A 14,337-nucleotide genomic window follows, 5' to 3' on the forward strand; every position below is an offset into this window, starting at 1 on the left:
AGTAAGACAAACATGTATGGGAGATATATAACTAAGTGGTTTTGATGATGAGGAAAATAATCACACAGCTAAAAAGGAACTCAGAAATTATTTAATACAAATCTCTCATTTTACAGGGGTTCTTGTGATAAGTCTAAAAAAAGTTAAGTAATTTGTCCTACAACAATCGAAAACAGAATTGGAACACAAGTTTCCTGATTGTTACTGGTTCAGTGCTCTTTACAATAACAGAATTCAAAGATAAATATCGAGGACTCATAAAGCTTGCTTTAATTAAAATTTTAAAGTTTTTTTTTTTGTGTGTGTATATGTGTGGTAGTTGATACCTATTGTCCTATACACAAAAAATAAACTATCTCCTAAGTGTATCCATGATTATCTTTATGAATGAGAAATACTTTATATCCAGTGACTTCACAGCCTGTTAGCTTTGATGAATTAAAAAAAAAAAAGTCAGTTTTCTAATATACTGCAAAATTTACTAGGACAAATCAAATCCATTCTTTAGTGCAGAGTACAGAATTCTTTTTATTGCCTTAACTTGGTTTTTCAAAAATGAGCACTGGGTAGTCATGTAGGATCATTGTGTCATATGTATATTACAACTGCATATTTCAGTAATAAATGAAATGAGTGCTGTTTAGGTAATTCATAGTGTACTTAAAAAATGAAAAAAAAATTTAAATCAAAATACACTTCTCATTAAGATAAATAAAATCCAATCAAACCTACCACATAAAGTTAGAATCAACTTTAGTAGATTTCAGTGTAATAAACAGTCCATAGTCCATACCTGGCTGTTTGCCCTTTTTTCCCTCATTGTTGCTCATCTTCTGGGCTAAGAATTATTTAAATTTTTAAAAATAAGATTTTATTATGTACACATTTTCCTTCCACATGACATTTAGCCAGGCTCTGTATGTTCCCAATTTCCTGGCTAATTGTTGGAAGCTTAGTCAGAAGCATCTGGAATACTAGTGGTGGAAGGATTTGCTGTAAAACTTGGAACAACTGCTGTGGCTTCCCAGAGACAGTAATATCATTTGTTGATTGGTCAACACTCTTTTCATATTCACCTTGAGCTAGTAATTCCTCACCAAGCTGTATTTTTTTAAGGAAGAAATTCTGAACATTTTTTAAGGTCAGGTAACTTAGAAAGTTCAGCTTTCTCTAGCAAGCTTCTGTTTCTTTATTTGTTCTCAGAGCCTATTCTTGAAGTTGGGGTTACCCTGTCTCTTGTGGTCAAAGTAAATACAATAGCCAATGAAGGAGGGACACTGTGGTCTGGTCCACCATGTTTCTAGCTGCTACCTGAGATGGAAGTGACAGTGGAAGTGCTGTTCCCCACTGGGTTCACTCTCTTTTATGGAATTAATGTCTCATATATATATATGGTAATTCTATTTCAAATTTTTGCACATGTTCTTGTGATTATTGAAACATGAATTTTAAAGCCTTCTTGAATTCACAGTGGCTTTTTTCATAAAGTTCTTCTTTAATACCTTATTGTAGTGTAGTAAGGAGATGACGCTAGGTTGTTGAAGTCTGTGCCAGCAAACACAAACTGTGACAATTTCTACCATGATAGAAAAGGCTCCAGCAGTCAATGGAATAAATTATGCCAGCTTTCTGAGGAGGAACCCAAGTCACGATTTGTTCCCCTTTAGTAGGTTAGCCATCTGGTAATAAATTGTTTGCCATAAAAACACAAGAAAGAAAAAAGACAACAATTCCTAGACTTATAAAGTCCCATTCTGGTTCTAGAATGAATCAATTCAATAAGCATGATTTAAGTGACTACAATATAAACTAAGACCTATATCAAATAGTGGGAATATAGAAACAAAAACAAGAGTTAATAATATGAACAAAGAAATATATAAAGAATGAATGAGAGAGGGAAAGAGGAAGAGGGGGGAGGAGAAGGGAAATAGGTGAGGGGGAGAGAGGAGAGGAAGAGGGAAAGGGGGGGAGGAAGAGAAAGAGAGAGGGGAGGAGGAGTGAGGGGGGAAGGGAGAGAGGGAGAGAGAAGGAGAGAGGGGGAGGGGGGGAGAGGGGGAGAGAGAGAGAGAGAGAGAGAGAGAGAGAGAGAGAGAGAGAGAGAGAGAGAGAGAAAGAGAGAGAGAGAGAGACAGAGAGAGAGAGTGAGAGAGAGAGAGGAGTATTAGTGTGCCAGGCAGGTTTCCAGCAGCAATTAGGTAATGACCATTAGTAATACAAAAAGGGAAAATGAGGAAAAGGATATCCCTTAAAAGGACTTTGAGACTTAAATGACTAAACTTCCTTTTAAAGGTTGTTGGGAGTCCTGGGAATAGTTATCTTCCTAGATATAGATAGATAGACAACATTCTGTCCCTCAAACACATCTTGATGACACCTCTTTCAGCAAACCACAGCAACAACTACAGTCAAAGGCCTCTGGTCACAAATCAAAGAGCTCATTCTCTGGGATATTCCTATTACAGGCCTTTAGTTACCAACTGATGTTCTTTAACAAGTTGGAATATCATCTCAATGAATGTTACAAGACCTTGTCTGGGAAAGCAGAGACCCTAGTTTTACAGATCATCAGAACCCAGGGATAGGGTTGACTTTCTGTTTTTAATCCTTAACTTCCTTCTTAGAATTAATACTGTGTATTGGTTCTAAAGCAGAAGAGGGGTAAGAGCTAGGCAATGGGGGATAAATGACTTACTCAGGGTCACATTGCTAATAAGTGTCAGAGGCCAAATTTGAACTCAAGAACTCCAGGCTCTGGACATGGTTCTCAATCCACTGAGTCACCTAGCTGCCCCCTCAAACTGACTTTCAGGGCTTTCATCTGAGTATTGAGTTGTTCTTCCCAAAGCACACTTTTTGAAAACATGATTGTAGACTTGTCTCACATTTCTGTCACAAGCATCCATTTAAAGTGACTGTATAGGAGTAAGTGAAAAGATCAACCAAGCTAGGCCAGTGTGCTTCAGGCAAGCAGGGTTTTCAGGTCAAGGCAGGATGAGTTAGCTCTGCTTCGTCTTGACTTCAGTACAGGTACTGCTCAAATCATTTTCCTTAATCATAGATGTGACAGTTCTTCCCTATTAATTAAACTCCAGTGGTTTCCTATTGCCTATGGAATCAAATAAAAACTTCTCTTCTTGGCTTTCAATGCTCTTCACAACCCGACCCCAAGGTATCTTTCCAGTTTCAAGGTACATTATCCCCCCTCCATCACTCTATCTTCCATCTGTCTTTGCACTGGCTGTACCTCAAATTTAGAAAGTACTCCGTCTTCACCTTAGGCTCACAAAATCTCTTCTTTCAGGATGCAATCTAAACCAACTTGTATTTATCCTCTTATTAATCATTGCAGGATGAAATCTGGGCAGGTCCAGATGAGCTGGCTGGGAGCCAGGAACCCGTAGCCATCGCCCTGAGCTGGGGTCCGGCCTTCTAGACTCCCCCCAGCACAGCATGGGATTTACTTACAGAGTCATTCGAAAGCTCCACTTCACCTCCACCGCTTCCAGCCGCCCCCAGAAATACAGCTTGTTGAACTGCACAAACAACGCTCGGGGATCAGGGTTGGGGTCTACGAGTTCCCAGGACTCGTCTACAAGCGACTTGGGCTCCCTGGGGGGCGGGACGAACGTCGGGACTTCAGTGTTCCACTCTTCCTGCAGCTTCAGGGCCAGCACAAAGTCCTCTTCCATCGTAACCGCGAGAGCGGGAAAGTGCCTGGGGAAGAGGAAAAAGGAAGAGTCGGGAAAACGGCGAAGGATAAAATTTTACAGTCCAGTCCAAGACCGCTGTACTCCAGCCTAAGAACTACACAACTTCGAATCAGCTGGTCGGAAGTGGACACTGATCTCGCGAGAGTACGAGGCCGAGGTGACATGAGCATCAACTTCCGGCATTTCCTGTGATCACTCGAGCCAAAAGGGCTGGGGAGGGTGTTTTACCCCCTTCATTTGCTACTTCCTCCTCCCGTAGTCTTAATTGTTTTTGTTTTTGTATTTTGCACAGGCGCAGCAGGTAGGGAGCCTCATTTTCCCTGACTCTCCTTTAGACCTCCTTGGTTGCGCATGCGTTATCATTACGCAGCAAGCGCTTGCCGACTTCTTTCGCGCAGGCGCATTGAGAAACTGCCGATATCTCGCGCAAGCGCATTCCCTTCGCTTCCGCCCTTCTTCCCTGGTCCCTGAACTCCGTTGGAGTTGGGAGGGTCTCGGTGGCTGCGGAGCCCGTGACAGTGAAGGGGGAAAGCGATGGCCATGGCGATGTCGGACAGCGGGGCGAGTCGCCTGCGGCGGCAGCTGGAATCGAGCGGCTTTGAGGCGAGACTGTACGTGAAGCAGCTATCGCAGCAGTCGGACGGAGACCGGGATTTGCAGGAACACCGACAGCGGATCCAGGCACTGGCCGAGGAGACGGCGCAGAACCTGAAGCGGAACGTGTACCAGAACTACCGGCAGTTCATCGAGACCGCGCGAGAGATCTCCTACCTGGAGAGTGAGATGTACCAGCTCAGCCACCTTCTCACCGAACAGAAGAGCAGCCTTGAGAGCATCCCGCTCACCCTGCTCCCCGCCGCTGCCGCTGCTGCTGCGGGTGCCGCCGCCGCCGCCGGGGCCGACGAGGGAGGCGGCGGCTGCCCGGGAGGCCGAGACCACCTTCGAGGCCCGGCCGGCTTCTTCCCGGGCCACGGGGGCGCCGCCCGGGACAACCAGAGTGCGGGGGAAGAAGGCAAGCAGCGGACGCTGACTACCTTGCTGGAGAAAGTGGAGGGCTGCAGGCACCTGCTGGAGACTCCTGGGCAGTACCTGGTCTACAACGGAGACCTGGTAGAGTATGAGGCGGACCACATGGCTCAGCTGCAACGGGTGCACGGTTTTCTCATGAACGACTGTCTGCTGGTGGCCACCTGGCTGCCCCAGCGAAGAGGGATGTACCGCTACAATGCCCTCTATCCCCTGGACAGATTGGCAGTGGTGAATGTCAAGGATAACCCGCCCATGAAGGACATGTTCAAGCTCCTGATGTTCCCTGAGAGCCGAATCTTTCAGGCAGAGAATGCCAAGATCAAAAGGGAGTGGCTGGAAGTGCTAGAAGAAACCAAAAGGGCCCTTAGTGAAAAAAGACGCAGGGAGCAGGAGGAGGCAGCAGCTCCACGGGGCCCACCCCATGTTTCTTCGCAGACCACAAATCCATTTGAGGATGAAGAAGAAGAGGAAGAACCTACTACTCCTGAAGTTGAGGAAAAAGTGGATTTATCAATGGAATGGATCCAGGAGTTGCCCGAGGACCTGGATGTCTGTATTGCTCAGAGGGACTTTGAAGGGGCAGTGGATCTGTTGGATAAGTTAAACCATTATCTGGAGGGCAAGCCATGCCCCACTCCTGTAAAGGAGCTGAGGGCCAAAGTGGATGAACGAGTCAGGCAACTCACTGAAGTGCTGGTCTTTGAACTTTCCCCTGATCGGTCTCTAAGGGGTGGTCCTAAGGCCACTCGAAGGGCAGTTTCTCAGTTAATACGACTTGGTCAGTGCACCAAGGCTTGTGAGCTGTTTTTGAGAAATAGGGCAGCAGCTGTGCACACTGCAATTCGGCAGCTTCGAATTGAAGGTGCCACTTTACTCTATATTCATAAGTTATGCCATGTCTTTTTCACCAGCCTTCTTGAGACTGCCAGGGAGTTTGAGACCGATTTTGCAAGCTCAAACAGTGGTTGTTACTCTGCCTTTATTGTTTGGGCCCGGTCAGCCATGGGCATGTTTGTGGATGCTTTTAGCAAGCAGGTGTTTGACAGCAAAGAGAGCCTGTCTACAGCAGCCGAGTGTGTAAAAGTGGCTAAGGAACATTGCCAGCAGTTGGGTGATATTGGGTTGGACCTTACTTTCATCATCCATGCTCTCTTGGTAAAGGATATCCAAGGAGCTTTGCACAGTTATAAAGAAATAATAATTGAGGCCACTAAGCACCGTAACTCTGAGGAAATGTGGAGGAAGATGAACTTGATGACTCCAGAGGCACTGGGGAAACTCAAAGAAGAGATGAAAAGCTGTGGGGTGAGCAATTTTGAACAGTACACAGGGGATGACTGCTGGGTGAACCTAAGCTACACAGTAGTGGCCTTCACTAAACAGACTATGGGCTTCTTGGAAGAAGCTCTGAAGCTGTATTTTCCAGAGCTGCATATGGTGCTTTTAGAAAGTCTGGTAGAAATAATTTTGGTTGCAGTTCAACATGTGGATTACAGCCTCAGATGTGAACAGGACCCAGAAAAGAAAGCTTTTATCAGACAAAATGCATCCTTTCTATATGAAACAGTCCTCCCTGTGGTGGAGAAAAGGTTTGAACAAGGTGTAGGGAAACCTGCCAAGCAACTCCAAGACTTGAGGAATGCATCTAGACTTATTCGAGTAAATCCTGAAAGTACAACATCAGTGGTCTAATACATAGCACTTGTATTTTTTCCCCAGAGAGGTCTGTTAATCTATATACAGCATTACTAGTATATTATTTATATAACATTAAAATCTTCTTTATATCCTTGAACATAGTTTAAAAAATAAAAATGAAAAAGGACATTTCTTAGAGATCAAGATCAGAATGTGAAGGAGAAAGAAAAAAATGGTTAAAATTTATAAAGGTGCAAAACCCTTAATATCATTTGAACTCATTAATATATTCTTTAATTATCCCAATTCCTTATAGATTGTTGGACATGCCACAGTACTATACTTCATGATCTATAGGCCAGATTACACTTATTGTATTATTAATAGTGTGTATTTATGCAGCGCCAAGAATTATCACCTCTGTAATTACATGCAAATCAAACAGGTGAACTCTTTATTTCCAAGTTCTGTAGGTCACTGGATTACCAGAAGAATTTTCTGTGTATTTTCAAAGGTATAGTGCCATATAAAACAACTCTTAACCTAATATTCTTCCCTTTTAAAAAAAAATGTGATTTAGTTATGTGCATAGAATAAAAAATATTAGCAGACAAAAATGTTCAAGAAGACAGTATAGTTTGTTGAAACTGAGAATATGCCAATACTAGTATATTAGAAAAAAAAGCATTAATAAAAATAAATGGTGCAGTTAATTTTGCTGGCGCAATTTGAATAAACTTAATTGCATTTATCTGGTTACTATATTTCAAAAATATGCTTCGGAAACAATGCTTGAAAAATCAAAGTGCTATGACAGTCATTTGCTTGTTATTCTTGAATTTTATGATTTTCATTTCCTTTTCTTTGTTATATGTAACAGTGTGAGGAATATTTAACACCATTAATCTGCTTGAGAGTTCCATTTTTGGATTATACACCGTCTCAGACTGCAGGTGGGAGAAAAATCTTCATTAAAATGTGTCTTTTAGATTCTGATCTCTTAACAAAGAATCTGAAGAATTATTAGAATGTTATTTCCCAAACACAAATATATTCTGCCACATTTATTAGTATTGATTTCAAGAGTTGCATTTGAGTGTTGTAGAAACCACTGATAAGTCTTATTCTTGGCTCATCTTTAAAAATGAATGTAATGCTTCAACCTAATTAAATACCAAGTGCTTTAAAGAGTCTTGGACTTCCCAAGACTATTTTGACTTACTGTTTCAGCTATCTAATGGATAGTTAATTTTACTCTGCCTCATTTTGTACCACTATACCATGATTGCATAGGAAAAAGAAAGGGGCCACACAGGACCTAAGGCCATTTTAAAAGTTTTTCTTTGATTCATGAGTTTCTATGGCCAAATGATCTATCATCTTGTAACCAGCATTCTGCCCTAATACAGCAGACTTTGACTGTCTTGGGGATTAAACCTGAGTGAAACTTCCAAAGTATATGCTTTGTTGGCTTAGCTTTTGAGAACCCAGGATTCTTGATGCCATGATGAGGTAGTATTGGAGTACTGCAGCATATTCTTTCCTTGGCTCCCAGTTGTGACTTCTGTCACAGATGCCATTTTCTATGGTATCTTTTCTGTTACATAAAAATTAGCATCATCTGAAAATTGTATGTAATTATAAATGGATTCCCAACAGTGAAAGCTCCATGACCTAATTACCAATACAATGAAGTAGGCAACTGTTTTTAAAACATCTAAAGGTACCAGAATTCCAGATTTATTTGGCTAGTTTTCTTAGAAAACCTCAGAGTTATCTTGATGGGAAGAAACTCAGACATACCAGGTGGGCAGAAATAAGAACGTATCTTAATTGATGCTATTGAAAAATTCAGTTTCATAAAGTTGGGGGGACAGTATTAGAATTTTGACGTGCCATGTAATGTCTTTAACATCTTATGGAATCAAACAGTTTGTAAATATATAATGTAGGATATTTGAAGTGATGCTGGCAAAATTAAGGAGTTTTTTAAAATGGAAAAATAAGGCATTAAGTAATGAAAATTTAAGAAATGCACATACTTTATTAATGCTTGCTTTGAATAGACAGCTTTTTTAAAAACTAGAGTCATTGGGAATTTTCTGTGCTATGTGCTGCTTTACCATAGTTGTAATTGATAGAAATATGTTTTTTTGTGGGTCATCTAAAGTAGGGAGGATTAAAGCTCATCAAAGTCAGGGTGGCCCTTGTGCCAAATTGGAAAGATTTGTGTAGCATTGTTGAAAGTGGATTAAAATTAGATTCCAGAGTGGTGAACTGATTTTTCCTTTTCTGTTAAGTTCCAAAGCAGGCTTTAAAACTGAATGTAGCTTGGAATTACCTTGAAATGGAATATAGATTGTAATATTCAGCTTGAGTTGATTATCTTTCCTGCTTCTATCCAGGAGTAAAGAATCACAGATGATTTCAATAATTGCTCTTCAGAAAAAGCTCTGTGAACTCAGGCTTGTACTTGTTAAAAGCCCCATCCTCATAACTTCTGCCAGCTGAAACCCATTTTTGCTTAAAATACTATGAAAGTTCATCTAGGCAGTATTGGCATTTTATAATTGAAAATTTGGGGCATAAATGATAGGTGTTGTATAAAGTGAATACACATTTTACATGTTGGCATTGCTGTGGTGTGAATGGGCATAATTTGAAACTTAAAAAATAATAAAACCTCAAAGTTTCTTACACTGGACAAAATGTCATGGTGGTATGTTGTATTTCCTTTCCTTGATCATTTATGTTGTGTTTATGTTAAGTTCATTAATTACTATTCTGCAAAGGGCAAATTAGGGAGATGAGGGATGGAGGAAACTATAGGTACTTTGATTATCCTACTTCATTATTGAGTAATTATGACTTAAATTGCATTTTTTTGGTTGGCTTGTGCTGTTTAGTAAAAATGTCACAAATATAGAATGTGAATTTCTAGAAAAGTACATTTTGTACCAAATCAGATATATTTTGTGTTATTTCCCAGTCAGAGAATCCCCCAAACAGGGAATTTCCTCAAAAAAGAATTATAAACCGTAACTTAAGAGTAACGTGACTAATATATGGTTTAAAAAAAAAAAAAACTAAAACATGTGACATGATTGCTAAATGAACAATTACCAAAGGCAGTCAATATTTGTTTTTTTGTTTTTTGCTTTTTTTAAAATTTTCTTAAACCCTTTCCTTTGGTTTTAGAATCAATATTGTATATTGGTTCCAAGGCAGAAGAGCAGTAAGGGTTAGGTAATAGGGGTTGTGACTTGCCCAGGGTCACACAGCTAGGAAGTGACTGAACCTAGGACCTCCCATCTCTGAGCCTGGCTCCCAATCTGAGCCACCTAGCTGCTCCCACCAAAAGAGGCTTATTGAAAAATAGTTTTTACCACCAATCAAGGCCTCAGAAGGTTGGAAACAAGGATGCTAAGCTCCAAACTCTTGTACAGTACAATTTGTTCTGGGGATAATGCTGCTCCCTAACCCTATTCTTGTTTCCCAACCCCCCTGTAGCTCAGAAAGATGATTTCCTAACTTTCCTTTATATAAAAGCAAGGTCCCATCTCTATGTGTTAGTTTCCCTAAATTCCTTTTGGTCATGGGAAACTGATTTGTGGAGAAGCAAGGTATTGCCTTTGTTTCCTTTTCAGATATATGCTGTGGGATGGTGAACATTGTAATGCTCATGACTGAATTTGAGTATATTTTGTAGACATAAGAGCCTGGCCCTTATGTCCTTCACTGGACTCTGTGAAACTGCCTTGCACAGTCATCTTCAAATTGATGGTAGTATGTTATGAGCTCATATAAAGAACACAGGTACTTAAATTTGTTCATATCTCAAATTCATATCCTGAGTTGATTTAACTAAACTCTCCCAAAGCCATTTTCTAAACCAAGGGTCTAGACCAGAGAGGTCAAACTTGGACAATGCCTATAAAACTTCCAGAGGAGTAGATCTGAACTAGATTGAAATATAATTGCAAAATGTTTATCAAAATAAATAAAAATAGAGTACAACACAGATAATGTTAATATGTGGTTTTCTAAGTCAATATGCAGCCATTTGGATCCATTTCTGTTTGAATTTGGCATACTGAAAGTACATGAAAAGTTTAACATTGACTCATGGCCTTTTGTTTGATACTTCATATCAAGATGTTTTATGGCTTGTGATATGAGCTAGAAGACAATTATGGACTGAAATACGGCCTGTCAGCTGTGTTGAAAGGTAGTGGGTTCCTCCTCCATCAGTAGAAGTCTTCAAGCAAAGGATATATAACTGTCAGGAATTATGTTCAATGATGGGATAGACTGTGATAGATGATTTCCGTAGTCATAGTCCTGAGATTTTATGAAAGGTTGCATACTAAGAAGGAGTGGGAAATAAGGCTGTGTTACACTAATATACTTGACATGGTTATTCATCCACTACAGGGGGAACCTTTCTAGGTAACTCATTCTAGTTTTAGATAACAATTATGTTAGGAAGTTTTCCCTGACATTAAGTATCTGGGACCAAACAGGACAGATCTAATCTTTCCTTTACATGACAGTTTTTTAAATTCTAGAAGACAGCTATCATAGCCTCCCTGTCTTAACCAATTTCCTTCAATTCCCATATGGTAGAGTCTTTCACATTCCTGGTTGCCTTCATCTGGACATTGTTCAATTTTATCAATATCCTTTTCAAGCTATGGTACCTAGAACTAAACACAGTTCTCCAGATAAGTCTAAAGTCTCTACATAGAAACTATACTTTTAAATGCAGGCCAAGATTTTATTAGATTTTTATTTTCACATCACACTTTAGATGCACTGAGTTTACAGCTGACTAAACCTCCAAGACCTTTTTCAGAATAACTTCTGCATCTCCTATGTGAAGTTGACTTTTTTAAAAACCAATTGTATGTAAGTCTTTAAAACCCTTTTGGATTTCATCTTATTAGACCCAGGCCAGTGCCTTAGCCTGTCAAAAACTCTGTCATCTTCTATGTTCTTTTATACCATTTACAAATTTAACAAGCATATTATCTAGGTATCTTTAAGCCACTGGTAAAAATATTAAACCACACGTAGCTGTTTTCTAGATCCTTGGGGATACTTCACTAGAGACTGTTTACCAATTTGCCATATAACTATGACAAATTACTAACAGCTACTCTTTGAGACCTACCCTCCATCTAATTCTGAATGTCTAATTGCATTCCCTTCTAATCTATCCTTCCAAAAGAATAGCAAATAGCATGACCTACTTTATTATATGTTTCTCAAGATCTAGGTAAACTATACTGAGATTGTACCTTTGAAGTTTATTAATAACTTCCAAATTACCAAATTTAATGTTTACTTTTTCAGTTCTTTGCCTCTGATATTTTTGCTGTATTTTGCAGCAGTAGTCTCTTGATAACCCTCTCTTGAATACTCTCTTGTTCCTTGGCTTCTGAGATGCCATTTCTGATTAGCCTATTTAACTTACCTTTTCAGCCTCATTGAAGAGCTTATTGCCATTCTTCCTCCAACTCCATATGTTTGGGCATCCCTAAAGGCAGCTGGATGGCATAGGGAATACAGTATGAGATTCAGCATCAGGAAGACTTTAGTTCAAATCCTGCCTCCCATGCTCATCACTTGAATTTGAGCAAGTTGCTTAATCTTTAAACCCCAGTTTCCTCATATGTAAGAACAGGGATAATAATAGTATATTTTTCATAAGATTATTGAGAGGATTAAATAATATAATGTGTAAAATACTTTAGAAAGCTTAAAGTCCAATATAAATGCTAGCTATTGTTATTATCAGCCTCTTCTTTTCATATGCTTTCTTCCCTAGATCTTATATTTTTCCATGGTTTCAAAGCCAGTGATTCTCAGATTTCTATCAGTATCCTTTCTCCTAAGATTTAGCCACTTGTTGAATATCTTCACTTATGTCCCATTAATACCTTAAATTCAGTATGTCTGTGTTCTATATTCTACTTACATACCTTCATCAGTAGGGCTTTTCCCATTCCAGTTCAACCTGAATTCATTTCTCCCCATCCCTCTGGAATTGATTCCCAGACTACCAAAGAATAAAACTCTCTTCCCCTTCCCAATATCTGGTTTTACATCGTTATACACTAAACCTTCTGCTTCAATGTTCCATCTATGTTTGCCTGCCCTTCCAAAATGCACTCAGAAATGCCACTCTATAACTAACAAACTTCCCTTCATTTCGTAACTCTTACTTTTATGGTCCTTCCATCTTCTGATGTTCTCTGAGAACGGGTTTCCCTAGCTGACATTGCATTTTTGACCTTGTTTTCAGTACTGTTTATATCATCTTATTATACCTCCAGACTCAATCCCAGTAGAGAAACTAGTAATAGTAATTATAGTCAACAGCTAGGATTTATATAGGACTTTAAGGTTTGTAGAGCACTTTATATGTGTTATTTTATTTGATCCTTACAACAATCCTTCCAAGTAGGTCTATCCATTATCTACAGATAAAGAAACTGAAGCGACCTTGACTAGTGTCTCATAGCTAAGGAAATGTCTGAGGAGGGATTTAAATTCAATTTTCAGATTACAAGTCCAACATTGTAAGCAGCATTACCTTGTTATGAAGGGTATTCTCCATGACACTAAATGATGTATATTGTGAACATTTAGGATCATATGATTTCCTGTTCCCTATTGCTACTATCAGACTCTCTCTTAATCCTTTGAGGTTTACTCTATGTACTTTATCACCTAATCCAATAGTGGTGGCTCTTATTGACTAACTTCCTGCTCATTTTCCCTCCTTTGTCAATGAGATCTCATATTTGGGCTCTTCAAGTTTCATTTTGATGATCCTTAAAATAACTTTCCAACATTTCAGTCTACTCAGTTGTCATGACCTGCACAGCTTCTGACAAATGGAACACACCCTTAGTCTTGGTTAGGTTAATGTCTATTTATCATGATTACTGTCTTAAGAAACAAAATACAAATTAAAGAAAGGTAAATAAATAGATTTTGAGGAAGATAGCCGACTTCATTTTCTTTGAAAGATCACTGGATCTGAATTCAGGTCTTCTGATTATTTTTTAATAATTTAGAACTTGCCAGATGTCTCTTGTATGAAACAGTCATAACCTCTCTGTCCTAGAATCCGTTGCTGACAAATTCTTACTCCCTTGACAGCCTCTCTTTAACTTCTCTTCTGCTGTCCAGCTGTGTTTCTGTAGACTCTTTTTTTTTTTTTAAACCCTTACCTTCTGTCTCGTAGTCAATACTGTGTATTGGCTCCAAGGCAGAAGAGTGGTAAGGGCTAGGCAATGGGGGTCAAGTGACTTGTCCAGGGTCACACAGCTGAGAAGTGTCTGAGGCCAGATTTGAACCTAGGACCTCCCGTCTGTAGGCCTGGCTCTCAATCCACTGAGCTACCCAGCTGCCCCTGTAGACTCTTAATAGAATTGTAGGAGTTAAGACTCTTATCAGCACATTAACTCACTCTCCAGTCCCAAAGATAGAGCAAAGCTCCTGAGAGGGAAATTTGGGGAGATTTCTTCCATATCAGGGGGCATTCCTTTCAAGTATCCTTACTTCCTCTGTGTCCTCTGATGGCATGTGGTCAAGATACATATATGATCTCATTTGAGTCATACAATAACTTTATGGAGTAGATGCCACTATTATCTCCATTTGCTAAATCAAGAAATTGAGGCTCATAAAGTATTAAGTGATTTGTTTAGGATCACACAACATTTAAGTATCTGAGGTGGGATTTAAACTCAGGTTTTTCTAATTTTAAGTATCATGTTTTATCCACTTCTACCTGCCAATAAATGTTGAGTTGAAAATTTGTCATCTTAGTTTTCTAGTGCAGCAGACCTCTTTCAGGCCTAAAATTCTGATTTTGTTTAAATATAAACTTACTAGATACTAAGAAAAAATCATTAAACTAAGATTTAAGACTGAGTGCCACAAA

General features: G+C 39.5%; 2 protein-coding genes across 2 annotated transcripts in view; one reads left to right on the forward strand and one right to left on the reverse strand.

Annotated features, from left to right (window-relative positions):
* The window catches only part of SPRTN (SprT-like N-terminal domain), a 29,014-nt gene extending 24,924 nt beyond the window's left edge, over positions 1-4,090 (reverse strand). The window contains exon 1 of the mRNA XM_007507855.3: positions 3,469-4,090. Coding sequence (XP_007507917.2) covers positions 3,469-3,692 — 224 coding nt within the window. The 5' untranslated portion in view covers positions 3,693-4,090. The remainder of the gene's footprint in view (positions 1-3,468) is intronic.
* Positions 4,091-4,123: 33 nt separating this feature from the next.
* EXOC8 (exocyst complex component 8) lies at positions 4,124-9,089 on the forward strand. Its single transcript, XM_007481616.2, has one exon. The coding sequence runs from the start codon at positions 4,248-4,250 to the stop codon at positions 6,432-6,434; it is 2,187 nt and encodes a 728-aa protein (XP_007481678.1). The 5' UTR covers positions 4,124-4,247; the 3' UTR covers positions 6,435-9,089.
* The last annotated feature ends 5,248 nt before the right edge of the window (positions 9,090-14,337 follow it).

This window comes from Monodelphis domestica, chromosome 2 (assembly GCF_027887165.1).
Source record: "Monodelphis domestica isolate mMonDom1 chromosome 2, mMonDom1.pri, whole genome shotgun sequence".
Lineage (NCBI taxonomy): Eukaryota > Metazoa > Chordata > Mammalia > Didelphimorphia > Didelphidae > Monodelphis > Monodelphis domestica.